Source organism: Mustela erminea, chromosome 19, assembly GCF_009829155.1.
Source record: "Mustela erminea isolate mMusErm1 chromosome 19, mMusErm1.Pri, whole genome shotgun sequence".
Taxonomy (NCBI): domain Eukaryota; kingdom Metazoa; phylum Chordata; class Mammalia; order Carnivora; family Mustelidae; genus Mustela; species Mustela erminea.
Window position 1 is genome coordinate 26,625,914 of NC_045632.1, and position 23,729 is coordinate 26,649,642.

At 39.9% G+C, this 23,729-nt stretch overlaps 2 protein-coding genes across 7 annotated transcripts in view; one reads left to right on the forward strand and one right to left on the reverse strand.

The window, feature by feature from the left end:
* Positions 1-5,563, forward strand: part of LONP2 (lon peptidase 2, peroxisomal) — a 112,205-nt gene extending 106,642 nt beyond the window's left edge. Inside the window, exons 13-15 of the mRNA XM_032326514.1 lie at positions 1,146-1,353; positions 1,771-1,961; positions 5,144-5,563. Of these exons, the coding sequence (XP_032182405.1) occupies positions 1,146-1,353; positions 1,771-1,961; positions 5,144-5,365 (621 nt within the window). The 3' untranslated portion in view covers positions 5,366-5,563. The remainder of the gene's footprint in view (positions 1-1,145; positions 1,354-1,770; positions 1,962-5,143) is intronic.
* A 4,657-nt stretch (positions 5,564-10,220) lies between these two features.
* Positions 10,221-23,729, reverse strand: part of SIAH1 (siah E3 ubiquitin protein ligase 1) — a 29,818-nt gene continuing 16,309 nt past the window's right edge. For 4 of the 6 annotated variants that reach the window (XM_032326517.1, XM_032326516.1, XM_032326519.1 and 1 more), the window contains exon 2: positions 10,221-12,213. In XM_032326517.1, coding sequence (XP_032182408.1) covers positions 11,363-12,211 — 849 coding nt within the window. In that variant the 5' untranslated portion in view covers positions 12,212-12,213 and the 3' untranslated portion in view covers positions 10,221-11,362. Of the gene's footprint in view, positions 12,214-13,635; positions 13,675-14,508; positions 16,739-23,729 lie in introns of those variants that run through there. The other 2 variants (XM_032326520.1, XM_032326515.1) reach the window with 2 other exon arrangements.

Here is a 23,729-nt window from a genome sequence, read left to right on the forward strand (position 1 = left end):
TAGGGCAAGTGACAAAGCCAAGGAGGTAGGATCCAGTACACACCCAGCAACTGTGAACACCATGACTGGGACTTCTCACTTACCAGATGAAGTTAATTAGAATTAAATTTTTTGAATATGAAACAAACTTCCAAAACATGCTAGTAGATTTACCACTAAAAATAAGTGCCCACTTGCTTTCGTGGATGCCACCCATGATTTTTGAGTATTTTAAAAGTCGGGATTTTCACCATCTTAGCCTCATGGAAAAGGAAGAAGCATCAGCCACACAGCCCTTTAGCCAGAAACTCAGGCTGTTGGTTCTTTTGCTCCTTCGTGAGAAAGTTACCTCTGGTGGAAAAGTCTCATACTTGGATTAGTGATGGGTTGACACACTGTGCTCAGTTCCTCTGACCTGGATAGCTGCTTCTATAGGAAAAGAAATTTGGAGGCTCAGAGGGTACAATGAACGTTAATGTGATTGTGTTTCAACTGTACTGTTCCTTTTTATGTGTTTTCCTAACTTGCATGAACTGGCTCCTCACCTGGCAGGCGGTGTCAGGCAAGTAACACGTTCAGTTGACAGCGGCAAGTGGGGGCACACAGTGGGCCTCCGAGCCCACAGGAAAAGAGCCAGAGCATCGTGAGGGTCATGTTTTATAGTGTTTCCACAGCAGTGACAGAGAAAATGAAGTGGCAGAGAAGTAAAATCTAGGGGTTTTAACACATACCTTCTCACACTTGGCCATTTAAGAAATGTATGTTTGGAAAAGGTGCTTTCTGAAACAAATGCGTGATTACCTAAAATGAAGTTAGGTTCTGGAGTATGTGTAAATACGCAGCCTAATAAAAATATTTAAGTAGATAAAACAGTTAGGTTTGTTCTTTGAAAATTAGGGCATGTGTAGCTAAATGTGGCTCTTTAATCCAAGTTATTCACACATATTTTAAGGTAAAAATCCGTGCCAAACAGGAAGTTTGGTTTTTCTTCTGGCAGAAAGCCATACATAGTAAGTGGTGACTCCAAATCATGGGAGGTAGTAAATACTTTGAATCGAAGCTTCAACTGAAGAAATAGGCTCTGGCGGCACATTGTGGGGCCAGAAAGCCAGCCAGAAAGCAATTTGGTTCTTGTTGACTGAACTGATCATTTTTCTTCTCTCAAGGTGTCCGAGCGGTTGAGTCAACCAGGAGTGGCAATAGGTTTGGCTTGGACCCCCTTAGGTGGGGAAATCATGTTCGTGGAAGCAAGCCGAATGGATGGCGAAGGTCAGCTCACTCTGACCGGCCAGCTAGGGGACGTCATGAAGGAGTCTGCCCATCTTGCGATCAGCTGGCTCCGCAGCAATGCGAAGAAATACCATCTGACTAATGGTGAGTGGCCTTGGCCGGCCGAGGAGCAGCTGTTCAGCGGGGAGGAGTTTTGGGATCGTGATCTGGGAGCCATCTCCCAGTCCTGTGTCAGGGATTAAGATGGGCTCTAAATGAAGAATTACAGCTTTAGGAAAGTAGCAAACCTTTGATTCTGAACGCTCATAGAAATTCTAGTTCCCGTGTTAGGCATGTGTGGCTAGTGCCTGAACTAGAAACCGATTTTCAAGGGTTTGTTTTCAGTTCTGCTTAGAGTGGAATCAAACTGTTCATCCAGACCCCACTCTAATTGTACCACCCATTAATATTTTGAGGGATTCATTTACCCAAAACATTTTTATCATTTTGATTCTCTTTTTTAGGACAAAAAGAAAACAGGTTTAATTTTTCTACATTAAAACCCTTATTTCCTTTTTTAAGCTTCTGGAAGTTTTGATCTTCTTGACAACACAGACATCCATCTGCACTTCCCAGCTGGTGCTGTCACAAAAGATGGACCATCTGCTGGAGTTACCATAGTAACCTGTCTCGCCTCGCTTTTTAGTGGGCGGCTGGTGCGTTCAGATGTAGCCATGACTGGAGAAATCACACTGAGAGGTCTTGTTCTTCCAGTAAGTCTGAAGAAAGTGATTTATATGGTTTTAAATTTTTTTAATTTTAAGTCTAAATTAATAGTAGTTTCCATATATATACATATATATATATATGCCTTAGTTTTAAACACATTAAAGTTTTATACTTGTAACTAATTTATATTTTTCAATATTGATCGAATAAAAGAAAAACTGACAATTTTCCCCATGTTTTCCCTTCTACTAAGAAAGAAGACTTATGAGGGAAAGAAAGATCAGTCTGGTCATCAGAAATGTCAGCCGCTAAGGTGAAGAGTGGAGGTTTGGTTCCAGTTAGTAAATTGTTAACCAGTTAACGTCTGTGTAAAACAGGATAGCAGCTGATTTTTTTTTTAAATTTTAGGCTAACTTCTCAACTTTTGAAGTCCCTGTGAAACCTCCTGTAGATAACTTAGATTACTGTAGTTGATAGATTTATGGAAAAATTAAGTATAAAATGGAAACTATAATGAAGACCAACCATGTCTAATTGCTAAATTTGTAAAAAGTTCTATATACATGGGGTTTTGGGGCTCCCCTCCATACTCTGAACTACTTACAAAAACACTGACAAAAAATACAGAGATTTGAGCCATCTTTTAGGGTCTTAAGTCACTGATTACCAGTACTAGTCTACAACAGAATTTTGGTGGGTTTATAGCAAAGTGAGAAAAGAAAGAAATGTTCTTTATTCTGAGAACACCTTTATTTTATGAGGTAATTGTGAAAGTAGATCATAGAATCACGAGTCAAGATCACTAAAACTGCTCTCATTTCCCCAATTTTTAAAATTCAGTAAAGAATTTAACCATGTTCTAAATCCTTTTACTATGATACATCTGTAGTTGTGTACTTGAAAGGAATGGCTGATCCCTTTTCTTCACCTTACCAGGAATTTCTACATCTCAAGACACCATACAGTGGTTAATAGTGATTAATATTATCTGTGCTATTAAAAGGAAATATAAATGCTTTACTGACATGAACTGTTCAGCTTCCTAGTTCAAGATGGTAGACTAAGCAAAGAGTGAAAGGAATAATACAGACACTCAAAAATGAGTGGGGAGGGGCACCTGGGTGGATAGTGGGTTAAGCCTCTGCCTTCAGCTCAGGTCATGATCTCAGGGTCCTGGGATCGAGCCCCGAGTCGAGCTCTCTGCTCAACGGAGAGCCTGCTTCCTCTTCTCTCTCTGCCTGCCTCTCTGCCTACTTGTGCTCTCTCTCTCTCTGTGTCAAATAAATAAGTAAAATTAAAAAAAAAAAAAAAAAAAAGTGGGGAGACAGCTGCTGAGAATTCATTCAACTTCTGGAAGATAGTTTCCTGGCTGGAGAAACAGAATTGGAGGTAGAAACGATCTTCCCAGAAAGTATCTGGGAAAAGCATGGGCTCAGGGCCACAAAGCACAGAACAGGAGAGCAGGACAGAGATGGGAAACAAAACCAGGGGATTCATGGCAATCTCTGTAGAGTAGATGGTCTTCTTCTTGATCCCTTGCTTTCAGGGCAGATAAGCACACAGGTAAAGGCTTTCCCACCTCCACAGGGGAGAGCTCCAGCAGCTTTGAGGAAGCCTCTAGTTTTAAAAATATTCCACGAGACAGGTGAAAAGCCACGGTGTTTAAGGGAAAGATTTGCTAAAGCTGGCTGTTCAGAGAGAACAGTTCAAGAACAGAGAATGAAGACAAAACTTGGATTTAAAACATATGTTTTAAAATTATAGAGAATTGCTTAGAAAAAAAAATAGAAAAAGCAAACAAACAGATCATCTATCAGGCATTCTAGCAAACAGAGAAAACGGAATAGAACAAATTGTCAAAGAAATAATGGAACATTTCCTCAAATTGACAGTTATCTTCAGATTGAAAGGGCCTGTGCCAACTAGAAGAAAATTTTATCCCTATGACTGGTCAGATGACTGAGGAAAAAGCTGTCTTAACTCTCCTCAGTGACACCAGATGTACAATACCTTCAGAACTCTGATGGAGAAGGATTTTAAATCCAATCTTGCATACACAGCCTTACCATCAACCACATGTGAAAGACCAGCATCTTCATACACGTGAGGGGTCAGTTTGTCTCTGAAAGTGTACCTCAGCTGCACATGTTAGAGCCTTGACAGAGGACAGCTGTGTAGGAGCGCCTGGAACAGCCAGTGTCGCTGCAGGTGGTTGGACGCTCTGAGGGGCTGTCTCCAGGGCTTACATGTTCTGAGGGGTGTGACTGAGAGCTGCATTTAGAGTCTTGCTTCAGAACATACCACCCAAAACAAAATTTATTATTCTCAGTTTCTGTGGGTCAGGAATTCAGGAGAGGCTTAGCTGAGCTCATCTGCCTCAGGATCCATCATACAGTCAAGACACCCGCCTGGTCCCAGTCATCTGTAGGTTGACTGGAGCTGGGGATCTGCTCCCAAGATTGTTCAGTCAGCAAATAGGCCATGGTTGGCAGGATTCCCCAGGTCCTCACCGAAGGGCTCCTCCAGAGGCGGTTGGGTGATCTCAAGTACAGCAGCTGGCTACCTCCAGGGCAAGAGATCCAGAGACAGACCTTGCAGCAGCAGCAGCTCCCATTTTTTATGGGTCAAGTGTGAAAGTCATACAGCATCACTTCCCCTACATGGTTTCTTAGGAGTCACTAAGCGTGGCCCACATTCAAGGGGAGAATTAGGCTCCCCTTTTTGTGAGGGGACCTTGTGGACATACTTGAAAACCACCATATGAACCTATATCATTTGGGATATGTTTTCCTTCATCAAGTGGCACAAAGGTTATGGCTTTAAACCTGTACAGAAGGAGATAATTCTGGCACATGACTAAGCTCTGTAGGAATGGCATTTGTGGTCAAAATAATGTAGTGATTTTCCAGAATCAACCTATAGATAAGATTGTTTTGCTTACAGAATGGAATATAAATATTAACCTGACAGTATAAAAAGGAATCATGGACATAAGAGATGCTCATATCTACAGAAAGTTTAGAATTTTCCCCCACTAAAAGGATTAAATAGAACACAAATATAAAGAATTCAGCTTATTAACCTTTTTAGTGGCTTTCCTAGCTCATGCTGTAACAAAATGGAAGATTTCGATGTTTCAGAATAGCCGTGAAAGAAAGTTGGGTTAGGGGTCTTTCACAGTCTGAGGATGACCAGAAATCTGAATAACTTTCTTCTCTCCTTATAGGTGGGTGGGATTAAAGACAAAGTGCTGGCAGCACACAGAGCAGGACTGAAGCGAGTCATTATTCCTCAGAGGAACGAAAAAGATCTTGAAGAAATCCCGGGCAATGTACGACAGGATCTAAGTTTTGTCACAGCAAGCTGCCTGGATGAAGTTCTTAATGCAGCTTTTGATGGGGGCTTTACTGTCAACACCAGACCTGGTCTCTTAAATAGCAAATTGTAGGCCCAAATCCCAGCTTTTCAGAATTTCAAGTTATGAAGTGCCAAAAGGTACTGAAAAGTTCTTTGTTCATGCTGGTAGAGGTAAGCAAAGTGTCCCTAATTTGTGAACATGATCACAGCAGTAACAAATCTCACTCAAGTGGTGGCTGGTGTCGATTACAGAAATGCTAATTTAATAAAGTAATTGATAAAAATTGAATTCCTGTCTTCAGTGGAATCATTACTGTCTCAATAGATGTAGTGCCCATCAGTGCCCAGAACAGAAGCATCAGTATTAGCTGTGAGCTTGTTAGAAATGTGAATTCTCAAGACCCACCAGCACACCTGAATCAGACTGCGGGGAGAGCCGGGAAATCTGCTTTAGTCAGCCCTCTGGGTGATTCTGACGTGTGGTCGGCGTCAGGAACCCTTGGGGTAGACCATTACCTTAGCAGAGTCACCTGGAGACGTTACTGGATCCTGACAACAGTAATATAGCAGGGGCACGGGACGAAGATGAAAATAACACCAACCATTAGTGTTTGTGGAAAATAAGGTATTCAAGTGAGGTGAAACCTGGGATGAGTTCTGCACACCCCCAATACGGGCTGCTGCTTCTGCTGAAGTAGCAATCAGAACGTGAGGATTTGTATCGGGCAGAGCAGCTCACGTCAGCCCACATTAGCTTAAAAAAAAAGTCTGCTCCTCAGAGACAGCAGTCTGTCCTGGGATGGTCCCCATGCTTGGTTACCGGACTCCTGTCACTTCCCCTTTATTCCCTGTCTGCCTGTGCCAGTCCCCAGATCCGGTAGACTCCCTGCTCTCTTCTCCTCCTCGGACTGACTTAATCCAGGCTCTGGGAGAACTACAAAGTCGGGCTCTTCTGCTTACTTAGTTTTCCTTACCTATAAAATGGAACAGTAGTACTGAAGTCAGTGTCACTGAAGACGAGTAACAGTGAAACATGACAGTAAAATAATACTACACAATCTTTTATTACAAAATGTTAGAAGAGGCAGAAATACTTTGGAATGTCTTGGATGAGCATGGGATCCACAAGTTACCCAAATACCTGCTAGTAAAATATGAACATGTTTTGGAATTACAAATCCCGATCTAGGGCTCCAGATAAGGGCTTGCTTGGCCAGTGGGAGAACAAACATCAGGACATTTAAAAACATTTCATTGACTCTCTGTTACGATTTTATCACTTCTATCATCTTTGCAGGGAAGGAAAAGAAACGATGATGTTCATTTTCAACAAGCGAATCATACCGGAATTGCAATGCCTCCTTGAACACCCAGAAACAGCAACAGAATGCACTGAAGGTGGGACTCCAGCCTGCCTGGGAGCAACAGCATCTTCTGTGCCCTCAGGCTTCGGCCGGCAGCCGTTTCTGAAGGAGCCCACAGGGAGCCCTGGGTGTGTGGGGGAACGTGCATAGGAGAGCAGAATTTACCGTTATTGGCCAGTATTAAGTGTATAAATCAGGGACATTAATTACATTCACGATGGTGTATGACCATCACCTCTCTCTCCAAAGCTTTCTTAACTGTTACCACTGAACAGGAACTCCCCTTTCTTCTACCCATCTCCCTGGAACTGTTCAGTCTCTTCCCATTGGCCTGTTCCAGCTGCTTCATGTAAGTTTTTGTGTGTGACCTACCTCGGCTTAGCATGTTGTCAGGGTTTAGCCATGCCGATCACATGCATCAGATTCCTGTGTCCACGTGTGCGCCATGCCCCACCTCCTCCGTTCACCCGAGGGGATCTGGGTTGTCTCCGCCTCTCGGCTGTTGGGAAGAGTTCTGTAAACATGCATGTACGATGGTCCCTGTCCCTGCTTCTCGGTTCTTCTGGGCATATACCCAGAAGCAGAGCTGCTGTTCGTAGGATGAGTTTGTGCTTAACTTTGTGAGGAACCACCAAACTTGTCCTCCACAGTGTTTGCTGTACCATTAGCCATTCCCACCAGTAATTCACAAAGACCCCACCCCACTTTCTCCACTCTGCCACCACTTTTCCTTTTTGGTAATAGCCATCCTCATGGTAAGTTAAGTAGCAGCTCTTGATTCTGATTTGCATTTCCCTAATAACTGGTGGTGTATCTTTTCCCAGCATTGTTTCAAGTGTCTCCAAACACCCTTTGTATCAGAGCCAGCTGGGTTTTTTATTGAAAATGTTAATTCAGAAATTGTTAAGTAGGACCAGAGGTGAAGCCTTGGGATGTATTTAACCAGTACTCCACATGCCTTTTATCAATGAGCTTTAAAAACTCACGTATTAAAACTAAATAAAGTTTTAAGTGTCTTGGTAATTAAGAAATTCTATATTGTCTGCTTAAAACATACATGTTTTTTACTGGACTCCGCCTCTTTTGTTTGAACCTTACCGATAACCGTGTCAGGGGCAGAGGTCTTTAGTGTTTTTGATTATAGTGAAAAATGGCATCTTAGTGATTGATCATAAAATATTTAACATCAGTTTATCAATCTGTGATTACAAAAATGGTCTCCTGGTTATATGAGTGGTATTTAAAGGCTACTAAACAGAACAGACTGTTTTTTTTAATGGGGATGGAGCGGGCAAAAAAGTGTATGTACTGAGCAGAACAGAACGATTTCCCTCTTTCCTCTTCTTGACATTGGTCAAGACTTGCATTTTGCTCATAGCACAGATTCTCTTCGTAAGAGTGGGAATGCAAATGGGTTTCATTTCCAGTGCCATCTCTGACAGTGGCTGCTTGAAATGCAGAGGATTTGGATTCCCATCTTTGGACCAGTGACTAGGACGTCTACCACCAGGATCTCCCTACACAAGGTGAGTGCCATTCACATTGTGAGGTAATCAAGTGCTGAGAGTAGAGCAGGCTGACTTCCTATTTTCCAATTAGAACCACTGAAAGGAGGCAAACTTTCCTATAACAAATTCCGGGGGTGGGGGTTGGCAGGGGAGCACTAGGATTTTTGGTGAACCAAAGTATCTACACCCTCTCCCATACATGTAGTTTGCAGAAATATATGCATTTTTAAAAATTAAGCAATATTACAGTAAAAATCACTTAGATCAAAACAAAAACCTGTTCTCCATCAACATATTAAACTGGCCGGTGATTCAACAGGACAAATTCAAGTTTAAGAAGATAAATGCGAAAGACCAAATATAAAGAGTATCACCTACCCAACCCCTACATAATTCCCTGAAGAAAATACCAAGACACCAAAAAACAAGATAGGGCATTAACAGAAGAAGTAGAATATTGATTGTAACAAGGATGATTTAAGATCGCAAGTGAACCATCTCTACAGACCAAGAATACAAAGAGGACTTAAAATATAGTTAACAAAGATGAACTAATTAGATGTCAAACACAAAATTTACTATCTTAATTTGCACAAATTAGCAAAACATGAGGTTACAATGTAAGGGAAAATCCTTCACACCACTACTCTAAGTGTCCACTGGAACCTCTCCAGAAAGCGGATAAAAGTATCAAGGCCTTAAAAAAATAAAAGAATCCCAAGAATATAATGAGAAATGTTCGCAGGTTATAAATAGCCAGAAAAGATTTACATGGACAACCTGGACAAAGCGGTATCTAACATCAGGAAAACTGGCTAAAATTCTAGTCAATCCTCATCACTAAGTTTTCCCAAAACCGTGTCTCTCCAAGATTATTAAAGTTACATGTGAGGGCATGGGGTGGGGCATGGGGGCAGTTCACAAAATTACATGATTTCAAGATAAATGTGTAAGCAGAAGTAAATATTACAAAGGACTCGAAAAAAAAAAAAAATGTTCCCGTTCATCTCTGCATAGATGAGTTCCAGAGATCTCATGTGTGCTCTTTTCTAACTTCCAGACCCTACACTGAGCATATACTACTATCATAATCCAAGAAACACTTTAAAATATTGTAAAAACAAAATGATGTACCTCTACAGAAGTATTCAATACATCAAATGTAGGGGGAAAACTGCTTTTCTAAACACACATGCTAACAGGAAGAGACCAAAATATACATTTGTGGTTGAGGTATTCCCTTTCACCACAAAAATGGCTACACGAGCATGTGATAACCAATTCAAAAATAATGGTTAGCTACGGAAAGAGACTACACAAATCTTCATTCTGAAAATGGTTAACGGAATAAATTCTGTTATCCAAAACTGCTGGTGGGGTAAGGGGGTAGTCCAAATTAATTTTAACTGACTTTCTAATAAGTTTAGTGTACCCATAAAAGACACACAAAATAAAATGATCTTTGGTCATTCAGAAGGCAGTTTAAGAATCTTGTTAGGGCCTCAGTGTAATTAGCAACAGTTATCAGTATGGTGCTAGTTAAAAGCTTAATAATAGCAACTAACATTTGTTGGGTGCTTATTACTGCAAAGCAGCACTGTTCTAGGTAACTTACTGGTATCCCATCTAACCCCTTGGGGAGCTACCATTAATTAACCCCATTTTACACATTAGGAAACAGGGGCCCAAGGTCCCATACCTGAGAAGTGGGCTAGAGCTACAACTGGCACGTAGGTCCCTGGAAGGCTGCTTTAAGGCCCAGGCTATTAAGTATTAGGCTATGAAATACTAACTCTTACTGTTGGTTTGGGGGTTTTTTGTGTTTTTTTTTAAATAAGAAGAAGAGATCAGCATTTTAACTTAGTCTCCTATCAGAATTGTGAGGATAAAAATGTCAGCAAGGGAGAAGAAATCAAGACTCCGTATACCCAGAGACCATATACTCATTCTTTGTTTAGAATCTATCACACTTCAAAATACAGCATACTGTTTTTGGTTTATAAAATACAGAATTGAACAGGAAAATAACTTTGGATATTAAAAATCAAACAGAGCTAAAGCAGACACACAAAAGTTTTTAATTTGCCAGATATTCTTTTAATGAGAATTATAAAAGACCAAAAACATTTTTTGCAAACTGCTTTTAAACAAATGATTTGCTTTTGATTACAAATACTGTGTAAGACGATGCCTTCTTCTGCAAAACCAATAAATACAAGAACAAATTTTAAACATGTGATTTGTCCAAGATATTTGGAGGGAAAAAAAAAAAGCCTGATTTTTTTTTTCCGTATTAAAAAAAAAAAATCAGTATTCCCTAACCTTTCAAAGAATAAGTTCAAAGGTATGACTCAGCTGGAGAAAAGAGAGAGACAGAGACCATCTTACAACTGCTTTAAATAGCTTCTGATAATTCTGCTGTTACCTTTCCTTTCTGGAACTCCTATCTTCTCAAAAGAGTTGAATGTAAAATACTTCTAATGAACTGATTAATGGGGGAAAAGAAAATACGTATTGAACACATGTATAAACTTTACCATAAACAATTATGCATATCAAAAAGACACTAACTTTAAAAAGATACAAAAAAAGTGAGGAAAAACCTGAATTACAGAAAAGAAAGTCAAATTTATTTAATGAAAAACTAGAATTAATAAAAATTAGCAAATACACACACACAAAAAAATATACACACACAGCAGCACTATGTATTGACTCACAAAGGGGAAAAGCAGTGGTCCAAGACCACTCAACATGGCTTGTCGGTTAAAGGAGGAAAAAAAAAACAAAAACAAACCCCACACACACCCACACATACACACATACGGGCGCGCGCACACACACGCACACACACACACACACCCAGCTCGCAGCACACACACAAAACAAAAACCCAGTATTTTTCAACAGTACAGTCAATCTACAACACAAATTCAGAATTATTTTACAATGCTTCCTTTCTTAATACAAAAGATGCCCATCTTGGGTGTATATATATATTTTTTTCAGTGGTTTACTGCTGACTTATTTTTAAATATATTAGTGTTACTACATGCAACTGTTTCCTGTATTTAACAGCCTTTCCTTTTATTTACCTTCATGTGTCTAGCTTCCACCTACCACAAGTTTCAGGTTGACAGGCAGATGGTGCCTTATTCTCTGTGAAATTGAATTCAATGGTTTTAAACACTGGCCAGAAAATATTTGATTACCATTTCAACACATGGAAATAGTTACATTGATGCCTAAATTGCCATTTTCTGCAAAAAGCTGTGCAATGCTGGTGTCAAAGACTAGGCAGTCACTATTCATAATGGCTGTGGCAATTCCCTCATGAATAGAGCGTGGAGTCGCTTCCCAAGTCAATCGCCGCCTATGACCATTTAGCTCAAGTCGATAAGCAAAATTTTCAGCTTGCTTGCGTGTTCCTATCAGCTGTACAATTGCAAAGAACTGCTGGTGACCATCGTACTTTTCCTGTTTCTCCAAGACTAACATGAAGTGAAAGCCAAAACAGGACTGCATCATCACCCAGTCAACAGCACCAGGAAGATTAATGTCTGTAGCAAGGAAAACTATATCCTCTCCCTGTAGGGTCGTAATGGACTTATGCTGATGCATCAGATGGGGCATTACAGCATCCAGAGAGCCTTGCCATTTACAGGAAGCACCAGGGCACGGACACGAATAAGGCCTAAACTCACAGAGCTCTTCATGGTCTGCTTTTTCTGTGTGTGGCAAAGTTATTTCACATCCAGAAGAGGCATATTTACAAGGGAAAAGTACAGAATTGGCCACTTTCTCCATAGCCAAGTTGCGAATGGATCCCAGAGGGCCCCGGCAGGTTGGACAACATGTGAGCTTCGGGCGACAGTTGCTACAAACAAGATGGCCGCTCTGACACTGAAGAATGGGTGGTAACACATAGTCAAAGCAGACCGGACACTCAAAAAGACTCGCCAAGTCATTGTTGGATGCAGTTGTGCCAGTCAGGGCAGGCACCCTCTGGGACGGTGTACACTTCGAGGTTCCAGTAGGTAATGCTGTTGCAGTCTGGCGGCTCATTTCTGTAACCAAAACATAAATAAAAATAAAAGGAGGCAAGAGAAAAAGAATTACAACCATCACTTGTTTTATAAATAATGCTGACATGCCAGAAATACTTCAGTTTCATGCAAAATGTACTGTGAGCAAAAGACTAAAGTATTTAAAAAACCATAAATTACACAAATTATGCATTTTGATTATAAGGAGTTGTACGCCAGATAAAATCTCTTTTATCAAAATGTCCCAGGACACATGTAGAACTCCCTTTCTTTAAAAAAAAAAAATATATATATATATAAAAAATCTGCTTGGATGAACTAGACAACATGGAATAAATGCTGAAACAGAAACCGGACCATCAACAACTGAAGAAACTGTGTGTTAAGTAGCTTAAGTTCAATGAAATCCATTTTTACTGAACTTTCCCCTCCCGCTCTGTGTTCAATTCCCCTGCTCAATCTATTTCTATCCCATTCTGGGTCAGCTCCCAACAGTTACAGGGAGTCACAAGTAATCCAAAGGGTCAGCAAGACATTAGTTTGATTAACTCCATGTAATGGTAAACAGAAATCTGCTTTAGATATAGATTTAGGGAATGGGAGAAGGGTCTGCTGCCATCCTATCATCCATTTTTATCTAGTAAGTCTTCCCTAGAATATTAACATCAGCGATGCATTAATCTTATTTCATACTGATCAGTAACCCCCACCTCAAAAGTGTGACGAAGAGAAGAGAAATGGAAGGCCATCTTCAAAAGTTCTTAGTCTGGCACTTACAGAAAGTACATCTCTCTACTCTACTTCCATTACACAATACAAATCAGATATACATTGCAATGGGAAAGAGCCAGAAAATAAGGTAAATAAAGATAAAAGCACCAGAGAGAGACACACAACACTGGGGACAGTATAGTGAACAGGTTAAGAATTCCTTGTACCCTAGGGTTCACCAGTGTTGCTGAAGCATTCATCAGCACAGTAATAAATATTATTTAAGACATAAATGTCACCTAGAAGAAATGACAAGGTAACTAACCTGTCAGGCTAAATGAAGATAAAGCAAACATCTTCCCCAGGAAACTACCTTTGCTAGGATATGACAGGCCATATTTGTCTCAGAGATAAAGATCACTCTACTAATGTCCTAAGAGTGTATTCCCAATAACTATATAAGCCATATTTCTAATAATATTAAACAATATTAAAATTTAATGCTTCAAATTTAATGGTTTCTCAATTATAATTGTTATTCTGGTGCAAAGAATGTGACTTTGAAAAAACAATGTGCCTGAGTTCTAGATTACTTGAAGACAGATTCCTCAAGTGAGGGTTGAAGCTGCACCCCCCTCCAAAAAAACAGATTAATTCCACTGTCAACTAAAGTTAATATTCTACAATTGAGGAGTTTACAAAAGTACAGAATTCCATCATAATGTGGCTTACCACATGGATTTAGGGACAACAGGAATCAACTTTCATCATCTGAAATAATGTAAAACCCAGGTGTTAGATTCTTTGTGCTGATGATCCTCACTTTCCATCACCTGGAAACAAAGGGCATAGCACTGCCAAAATGCCCGCGTCTATGCTGTATGCCTGTTTCATGGTCCATTTTATATCCTTCACTAAAAAGCAACATGAGAATTAGAAAGTGGTTCCCTGAGCAGGAAACAGTCTAAACCACCAACGCCTTTTCAAATCACTAAACCAAAACAAGCTAATCACATTAAGGGGCAGTAAACTCAGTTTGTATTTAACATACTAGAACCAGGAAAATACAAGCAAGAAAAACATTGTCATTTCATTTCTTAACCTAACAAATAGCTGTACATTGATCATCAATCATGTTATGTTAAACTTGTTTATGTTAACCTGCTTATGTTAAAATGTATATTTTTTTCCAAAGACTGTAGAGAGCACAATTTAAATCCCTATCTAAAGACTGAAAACAAGTGAAATGAAGCCGGTATTTCTTGTGAATGGAGGTACTCGAGGACAGCAGCTACTAAAACCTCCCAAAGCTCCAAAGGTAGAACCCAGCTCCATCTTCAACCAAAAAGAACCCGAACCACACAACAGCCCTGCAGTAGGAACCAAGGACTCAAGTGTCTTTAGACAACCCTGCAGGAGTGATGACATAACCTGAAGCTTAGTTTAAACAGAAAAATACAGCAGATCAAAAAACAGAACAAAACAAAACACTGCCGCAAATTCGAGCTCAATTACATTGCAGCCACTCCCTGATCCAGATTCCACTGGCTTACAACAACTTTCCCGTTTCATAGTTTAAGCAACCCCGTCTTTTAATGTCAATACCTTTTCTCTTCCTTGTCCCAGCTGCTGGTAAACATGTGAGCAAGACACCCCTCCAAGAGTACAGAAAAGGTAAGGGAGACTTCCCGGTCATGAGAAGTCAGGTAGCTCATAGCCTTTCCCCCAGAAGCAAATACGGATTTTTAACAGAGTCTCCTCCTGGACACCTTCTGTTCCTAATCATGTCCGAGTTCAAGTTTTCAAGACGCGAAGTTTTAAGTGTCCTGCCCTATAACACACTCCATTCACTCCGAGGCACTGGCTACCGCAGCAGCAGAGAAATGAAGGCTCTCCCGTCCCAACAGGAGTCGACCACACCTCCCTGCGAGCTCAAATTCGCCTGCGTTTCCAAAAATGGGCGCCATCACTGAGCTGTCCTCCGCTGGGCCCTACACCGTCTGTCTTGGAAGTTTGTCTTCCCCACATTCGTTAGCTAGCCAGGTTGGGTGAAGGACGGGGTGTAAGGTACAAGGAGGCTGGAGTAAGAGCTCCCTCGGAGCCAGCTTTGGGGCCACTACAGGGTCTGGCCCGCCAGGAGAGACGCGAGGAGCCCACGGCTGGGGCCTGGCCGCCGCTGGGAAAGCCTGCTCCAGCCCGCACCGCCAGCCAGCCAGCCCCAGGCTCGCTGCACCCAGCCGCAGCTAACGTGGGGCGGGGCTGGCTGGGCGAGGTCCACAGGGGAGGGGCTGACGCCGTGGGCACGCCCGCAAGCTCCACCCTCCCAGCACAGGCGGCTCCGGGGCACCGCACTGCGTGGCCGCAACTCCAACCTTACCCTCGACCCCCAGCGACACTGGGACCTCAGCATTAACACATGCTTATATTTAGGTCAAAACATTACTTTCCGTGGAACAAAACAGATACTGGCAATTTTGTATGATTTCAATCTAAGACCTACACAGAGTATATGGAACATATATGGCCAAACAAGTGCTCTTCTCCTGGTTAACCGTGTGAACACAGTTCTCTGCACTTCATTTGCTATTTACCGGGAGTCGACTATCATATTTCCTCAATTCTAACTCACTCCTCCACTTCTACTCCCATTGGCACCATACTTCAAACTCCTCTCCCTTCGAAGCAAAGACTGAAGGGAGAGAAGTAAACAGTACATCATAACCATATCAAACTCCAACCTCCAAACCGAGATTACAGTCTCCTCCCACTCTGGGAAAACCATCTTAAACAGCCTCATTAAACACAGAAGCTTGTTTTGTTTTTAAAGAAGCATTAACCGTGCCCCAATAAAGTCTCGGGCCTCAGATTTGCACTGCGTCAGGAAGTACACTTGGGGGTTTAACCTGTCATTACATCATGCTTACAGGGCAGCTTTTAAACGCAGCAGGAGCTGGTAGTGGGAATGAAACCCTGGGCAGTAAGTTATAGATTACCCACTTTCCCCATCAAATTTTAATTCTAATAACTTCCCAACCCTATTAATAGTGTGTTCAAACACTTCAGCCTCATTTTAGTATTAGGCTACACAAAACACCTTCAGGGATAGAAATATCACTGAAATTAGATAAAGTCTGTTCACTGACAAATATAAATTATTACTGCCTACATTTTTATTTTCTAATACATACTCATTCTACAGAGGTTTCAGGTTTCTAGGGCAGGAGACTTTAAATGGTTTAGGTAGGGAAACTCTTGCCAAACAGTTAAAACTGAACCCAAATGTGTAAAACAAGTCAAAGGGAAGGAATGATTCCAGGGGGAAAAAAAAAATCATTTTTCCCAAACTTCCAAAGGATCTGTTACAGAGCCTTAGAGCACCATCTGAAAACCATTAAACTACTGACAAACCTCTCAACAAGTGAGTCAGGACAATAAAAGTGGAAGCATTCTGGAGGCACCTACACACAGCTGGATTCAAACCCAGTCTTCACCACCTGTTCAGCCATAAAACTGGGACAGTATTTCCAGCCTCACATAGCTTTTGTCTGGATTAAGGGAGTTGGGTAATTTATGTATATCATAGGTGGTACATACCCCAAAATACGTATTCACTTAACACCTCCAGAACTTTCTTGCCTTGCTGGAGGTCATCTATTAGTTAAAAGACCTAGAATGTGTAGGTTCCAAAAGATACTGAGTTTCTAAAGGTTATCAAACATGTCTGCCAAAGATCAACTGCCACTTAACTAATGTTTAGCATAATAAAGCTTAGCGAATTTCTCGACTAAGCAGAACATTTACAATGGTTTTACAAAGAGCTTAAAATTTCATAAAAATTACCTTACACTTTGGATTTTTGTTAACTTCGTATTTTATGGGCTTGTCTTAGTGTAAATGACAAGCCCATAAAATACAAAGTTAACAAAAATCCAAAATTTATGAAGAGTGCCCTATTACCTAAGCTTTCTAAAGTCTGTATCTCAAGCCCAGTTTGGTATTTAGTTTCCTAAGTAGACTTTAATCTGCATCAAAACATTTTATAATCAGCCTTTAATGGCTCTCAGTAATTTCAGAGCATTTAATTATTGTTTTGTCACATTAGCATACTTAAGTAAAAGTGGATGGACTTAAACTTTTATTCTTGATTTCACGTGGGAACCTTCGTTTCTTTTTATAAAGGGCTGATGAACAATTTCTCTGATTAGTCATACCTCATGCCTAGTAATATACAACAACTATTTTTTGAAGTTTACTATGGCAGGCAAATAATGCCCCCCCCAAGATGTCTGCATCCTTAAGGCCTGCCACTGAACCTATGACAGTGTTATGTTACCGTGGCAACAGGAAGCTAATACAGTTACTTACAAAATAAAGGTTTAAAATGGAGAAATGTAGTCACACATGCAAAAAGGATCACAGTGTATTGCAAAGCAAGCTACAAACAACATACACAGAGTGTACACACTCGCACATGATACAGATGTGAAATTTTTAGCAATTTTTTTCTTCAAAGGGGACAATAAATAAACTGCTTTATCAAGATTAGTCTGAGTTGTGAAAACTATCAAAATAAGAAGTGAAATTTGCATTTTTAATTTAGTAAAAAAAAATGCAAATATCACCAGCCGTCTTTTATTTTTCCAAAAATTATTCCTAAAAATGATAAAATAGTCACTGTAAAATAAAGTACAGGTTCAGATTATGAATTTGTTCTATTAGGAATCAAGGGGTTAAATAAAACTCCATTCAAAACATTTAAGGGCTTTCATCCTTTAACTCTTTTTTGCAAAAGAGGTACTTTCTACATTTGACATTGTGGAGGGTATTATGCAGAAAATGTTATCATTTCTATTTTTAAGATTCATTTCTATTTTAAGATTTACTTCTCACACACTGAAGAAATTAAAATTTAATGCAAGTCTTAAAAATTTAACAGCTTAGGGACGCCTGGGTGGCTCAGTGGGTTAAAGCCTCTGCCTTCAGCTCAGGTCATGATCCCAGGGTCCTGGGATCGAGCCCCACATTGGGCTCTCTGCTCAGCAGGGAGCCTGCTTCCTCTCTCTCTGCCTGCTTCTCTGCCTATTTGTGATCTGTCTGTCAAATAAATAAATAAAATCTTTAAAAAAAAATTTAACAGCTTAAAATGCCTAAAGTTAAAAAAAAAAATCAAACTTCATTATAAAACAATAATGCCAGGAAAAAAATTAGTTTCCAAAACTGTAGCAATGTAACATGAGGAATTTAAATTGTACATATTTTCCTAAAAATAATTCTGAAAACTCCGCTGCTATAGAAGAGTGAGTGAGTGAGTGAGTGAGTTAGTTACTAGGAAGGCTGCTGATATGAAATGGGGAAAGCCCAGGACAATAATCTGGTAAAATATCTGCTATATAAAAAGTCTGAAAAAAGGTAACAGCCCGGTAAATGAAGAGGAAAGTGCAAACCCCAATTCAAATGTGTAAAGCAATATACATTTGCCTTTTTGCTGCAGAAATCACTCTACTTTGAGACTTCCACCCCAGTAAAAAAACAGCATATACTGACTCAGAACCCACTAGGCACTATGGTAAATACTGCAGGGTAGTAGCAGATGAAATGCTAAGTGGGAGTGAGATGCCTGTGAGAGGTCTACGCAGAACAGCAGTAGATGTACAACAGTTCAGAGTGCAGATGAGGAGGCGTTAACACACAATACCATCTGAAATCACAGGGAAGAGGAACATGCCTAAAATAAGAAAAATCCCAACATTAAAAGACTGACGAGTTCACTGATGGGAGGCACTGGCCCTAGACTGCAACAGTTCTCAAACTTTACAGTGCCTACTAATCATCTAGGCATCTTATTAAAATGCAGGTTCTGTTTTAGAATCAGAATTATTCTGAACCTGGGCCTGAGATTCTGCATTTTTTAAAGATATTTTTTATTTATTTGACAGAAAGAGAGAGAGGTCACCCGTAGTCAGAGAGGCAGGCAGAGAGAGAGGAGGAAGCAGGCTCCCTGCTTAGCGGAGAGCCCGATGCTGGGCTCAATCCCAGGACCCCAAGATCATGACCTGAGCCAAAGGCAGAGGCTTTAACCCACTAAGCCACCCAGGTGCCCCTGAGATTCTGCATTTTTAACGCTGGGTTTGGCCAAATGCCATGGTGAGGCTCGTGTGAGTAGCAAAAACCTGAATAACCGAGAAGGAAAACAAAGATGAGAGAAAAGCAGGAGAGGGTGGTGTTCTCAGAAGTCAAGGGATGGTACAGACTTAAGATTCATAAACATTCACATGTATAAATATTAGAGTAAATTATGCTTTATTATATACTTATAGGGAACTTGTACTCTATCTGTAACCAGAAAAAAATTAAAAGGCAACAACAAGCAGAACTGCACGAACATGCAAGAATTCATGGAATATATAGCATCCATGAACCCTTCTTACTTAATTAAAAATAAGCAATGGATCAAAGTAAGTAATTCAGAAATGGTGATCTTGTAAAAGGTGCAAATAAATACAAAAATTACAAAAAAAATATTATGGTAAGAAGCAGTAAAAATAATGGCACAGTCAACCATGTGGAATCTGCTGAGAGGTCAAGTATGATCATGCTTAACAGGTGTTCATGGGTTGGCATTATAGAAGTTACTGGTGACCTCTGCAAAAGCAACCTTGGGGATATGGTGTGCAAATCAGACCAAAGGAGACTGAACAGGATGCTGTGTTAACAAAAAGCATGGCTGTGGATTGGAGAGGCAAGTTAGAGAATGGCTGAAAGGCCCAGAGAAATTGTCCACACAGTTCCTCTTTTTCTTTTTTAAATGGGAGAGACCAGAATATAGTGAATACTGACAAGAGTCCAGAAAAGAGGGTAGTAATCCCAAGAAATGGAGCAATGTGATAAAATAAAATTCTTGGTGATGAGGGATTCAAAACTCAAGACTCAAACTCAAGAGTGACTAGACTTTTTCAGAAGAGGTATTTTCTCCATAGTAAGCACAGAGAAGACAGAAGATGTCTAGCTCAGGAAGTTGGAGGTTAAGAAAATTTCAGTCTGAGAGTTTCCATTTTCTTAGCAAAGTCTCTACAGCATCATCCTCTTTTGGTGGGGGGTTGGGGGGTGGATAAAGAAGATGGTATCAGCACCAAGCCACGGCAGAGTGTTCTTTATGAATTGGTTGGGTCTTGTTGGTAGGACATTGAGGATACAAACATGTATAAGTATGTGTTAAGTCATCACCTTAGGTTCCAAGAAATCTCAACTGCCTTTCTTGAACCAAAGGAGAAATAATTTGCCATTAACATTAATATGTTCTCCAAATTTCTGGATCAGAACTCTAAAACTAGCTAGAATGGCCAAACTTAACACACAGTACCAAGCACTGATAAGCACAGAGGACTACAACTCTCAAACTTTGCTGGTGGGAATACAAAACAGTGAAACAATGTCTTCCTCACAGCAGAAAGCTTTGTTGGACAGCATGGTTCTATATACCAAATCTATTTTACTATTACATGGTATTTTTATTTCACATCTAATCTATAATTTATTAACATCAAGAATAAAAGTACTAACATCTCCCAAAACAAGGCAAGCCCAATTTTAACATGCTAATAGTAAAATTTTCCCTTTCTCACCTGCCAAGATAAAGATTATATTAAATGTCAAAACTGTGTCAAAACAATCACTGAAACCTAACTGCAACCATTCTGATTTCATTTCTCACAGTTATGTCACAAAAACATACCCATGCTTGGGGATTAGGAGCACACATGTTATGATGAGCCCCAGGTGATGTATGGAACTGCTGAATCACTACATTGTACACCTGAAACAAAACACTGTATGTTAACTATACTGGAATTACAATAAAAACTTGGGGGGGGGGAAAAAAAAGACAAATACCCTTTTTTCCCCTTGAATCCTTAATTATGGTTCATATTCTTGGCACAACCACCATACCTCAAGAAGTTTTCAGAAAGGACATATAAGAGTCTCAATCTTGGCAGTCCGAAGCTCTTACAGAAACTGCACAGGTTTGCAATTCCAGTCACACCCCTTTCCCCTGAGAACTATATAAATTCTGCCCATGATATTTGTAATGATATAGATGAAAAACCTAATGCTGTTTTTATTCTTATTCCTTTGCAGATAACATTCTCCCCCTGGCTTGTCAGACTCTTTCAAAGAAATTTTCACCAGGGCATCTGGCTGGCAGTTGGTTGAACAGGCAACTCCTGATCTCAGGGTTGTGAATTCAGGCCCTGCCTATTTTATTTAAAAATAAAATTTTTTAAAAAAATGTTTTTTCACCAAAACATCTAAGTAAATGCCATCAGCACTTGCTGAACAAAACACTAGCTGAGTCTTTTCAATCCAAAGATTCAAGTCTTCCACCTTTGTGGACTTCTCTCCTAATTATTCTTTGATCCTTCCCATCTACTTGTTTCTTTTCTGTACATAATTCTGATACTGACCCTGTTGTCACATATATTTTCCTCACAATTTCAATCTTTGTTTTGCATATGCATTCCAAAAGAAATCAAGTTTTTTTTTTTTTTTGAAGATTTTATTTATTCGACAGACAAGGATCACAAGTAGGCAGAGAGGCAGGCAGAGACAGAAAACGGGGAAGCATGCCCCGCTGAGCAGAGAGCCCAATGTGGGGCTCAATCCCAGGACCCTGAGATCATGACCTGGGCTAAAGGCAGAGGCTTAACCCACTGAGCCACCCAGGCGCCCCAGAAATCAAGTTCTAACTCATGAATTTGGGTTGATAAAATTACCTCATGACTTGCTTGATATAGTAAGGCATTTTTTAATTGTGTAGATACCCTCAATCTCCTACAAGAGAATCAAGATTTTTGTAGCAGGAATGACTGTTTCCCTGTCCTTTCCCTGAAATTGGAATGGCTACAACCGCTCTTGTACTTCCTTAACCCCTCATATGAGAACATGAGTTTTCATATTTTAACTACCACGCCTCTCACTGGACCTTGCCCGTTTGTCGTTGCTTTTGTTCTTGCTGCTACAGTCTTACCAGGTTGCAGGGTCAGCAAGCTAAATAAAAAGGCAAAATAGAGATCTTCCTCCAATTTCATTAAAACAGCTGCCCCAAATATTTATTAAACACCTAGTATATACCAAGTATTTGTCCTCAGACGTTTACATATGCTGTGATTTCATTTCACCATTTCAGTGAGCTTCCAGATCAGGCATCTATACCCTACCACATGGGTGAGAAAATAAATTTATAAAACTTATGTTTCAGATAATAGAACTAGTAAATAATGGAAGTTGAGCTTATCTGATCAGGGAAGACTCAGAAGAAATGGGCAGAGGGGGGCAAATGGCATCCTAGGCAAAGCAAACAAATATACCAAAAATTTTAAACTTGGAAGAAATCTTAACCAATTCTCATGTTCAGAAAAGAAAAATGATACAAATTACTTACTAAATGTCATGTAACTTAGGTCAATGTTCTAACCTAGGCTGTATAATTTCTTCTATCTATATATCTATCTATCTATTCATCTATCTAAATCCCCCAACATGGGGCTTGACCTCACAACTCTTAAGAACAAGACCTGAGCTGAGACCAAGAGTTGGACACTTACCTGTTGAGCCAGAGCCACTCAGGGGGCCCTTCCTCAATACTTTTAAGCCAATATGCTTTGGATATTTTTTAATGCAACTTGAAAAATTAATCTTTTCTGAATTAAAGTCTAATAACCTTCAAAGTAAAAATAAAAATTTAATTAAACTACCTTTTCCCTCCCAATGCAAGAGGGATCTCTAATGTAGCCAGGGAAGATCAAAACAGAAAGATGACACCTTTTAAATCCTGAACAAGTAACCAGTTAATGGAAGTCAGCTCCTTTAAGGTACCTCTCCTGATCACTTTATCTAAAGGCCAGATGACCCTTCTAATTATCCTTACAATACCTGTCACCACTTACAATTCTGACTATTTTCTCCCCTATTCTCTCCCGACTACAACACCAACTTTTTACTCATAACTCAAGTGCTCAGGCTTTTTGGGTACCAGGCACATTTTACATCAGCGGTTTGTAAACTACATCCACAGCCAGCTGCCAGTTTCTAGAAGTAGTTTTACTGGAACATAGTTATACCCTCTCATTTACAAATTGTCTACTGACTGCCTTCAAATTGAACAGCTGATCCTTTGACTTCTAAACCCTTTAAACCTATCTGGCCATGGGTGGGGGAAACCAAACTTACTCTTTACTGCTTTGTACTTTAAAAAATTACTGAGGAATCCAAAAGAGTTTTCTGTCCATGTGGCTTATATGTACTGATAGTTACTATATTAGAAATTCAATCTAATAAATTTTTAAAGTATTTCTTTATTTTAAAATTACCATCACAATCTCACTGATATGTGCAATTTGAGAAAGAAGGCAGAGGACCACAGGGGAAGAGAAGAAAAAATGAAACAAGACAAAACCAGAGAGGGAGACAAACCATAAGAGACTCTTAATCTCAGGAAACAAACTGAGGGTTGCTGGAGGGGAGGTGGGTAGGAGGGATGGGGTGGCTGGGTAATGGACATGGGTATGTTCTACAGTGAGCACTGGGAATTGTGTAAGACTGATGGGATCACAGACCTGTATGCCTGAAACAAATAATACATATGTTAATTTTAAAAATATAAAAAGGATAAAAAATAAATAAAACTACTATTACATTTACATTACATGTAAAAAAAATCCATGACATTTTAAATGTTTATGAAAAATAACTTTTCCATAATAGGGAGAAAAATGTGTTTCACATTTTTGCACATCTTTTTAATGTCTGATGCAATACAATGCAATTGG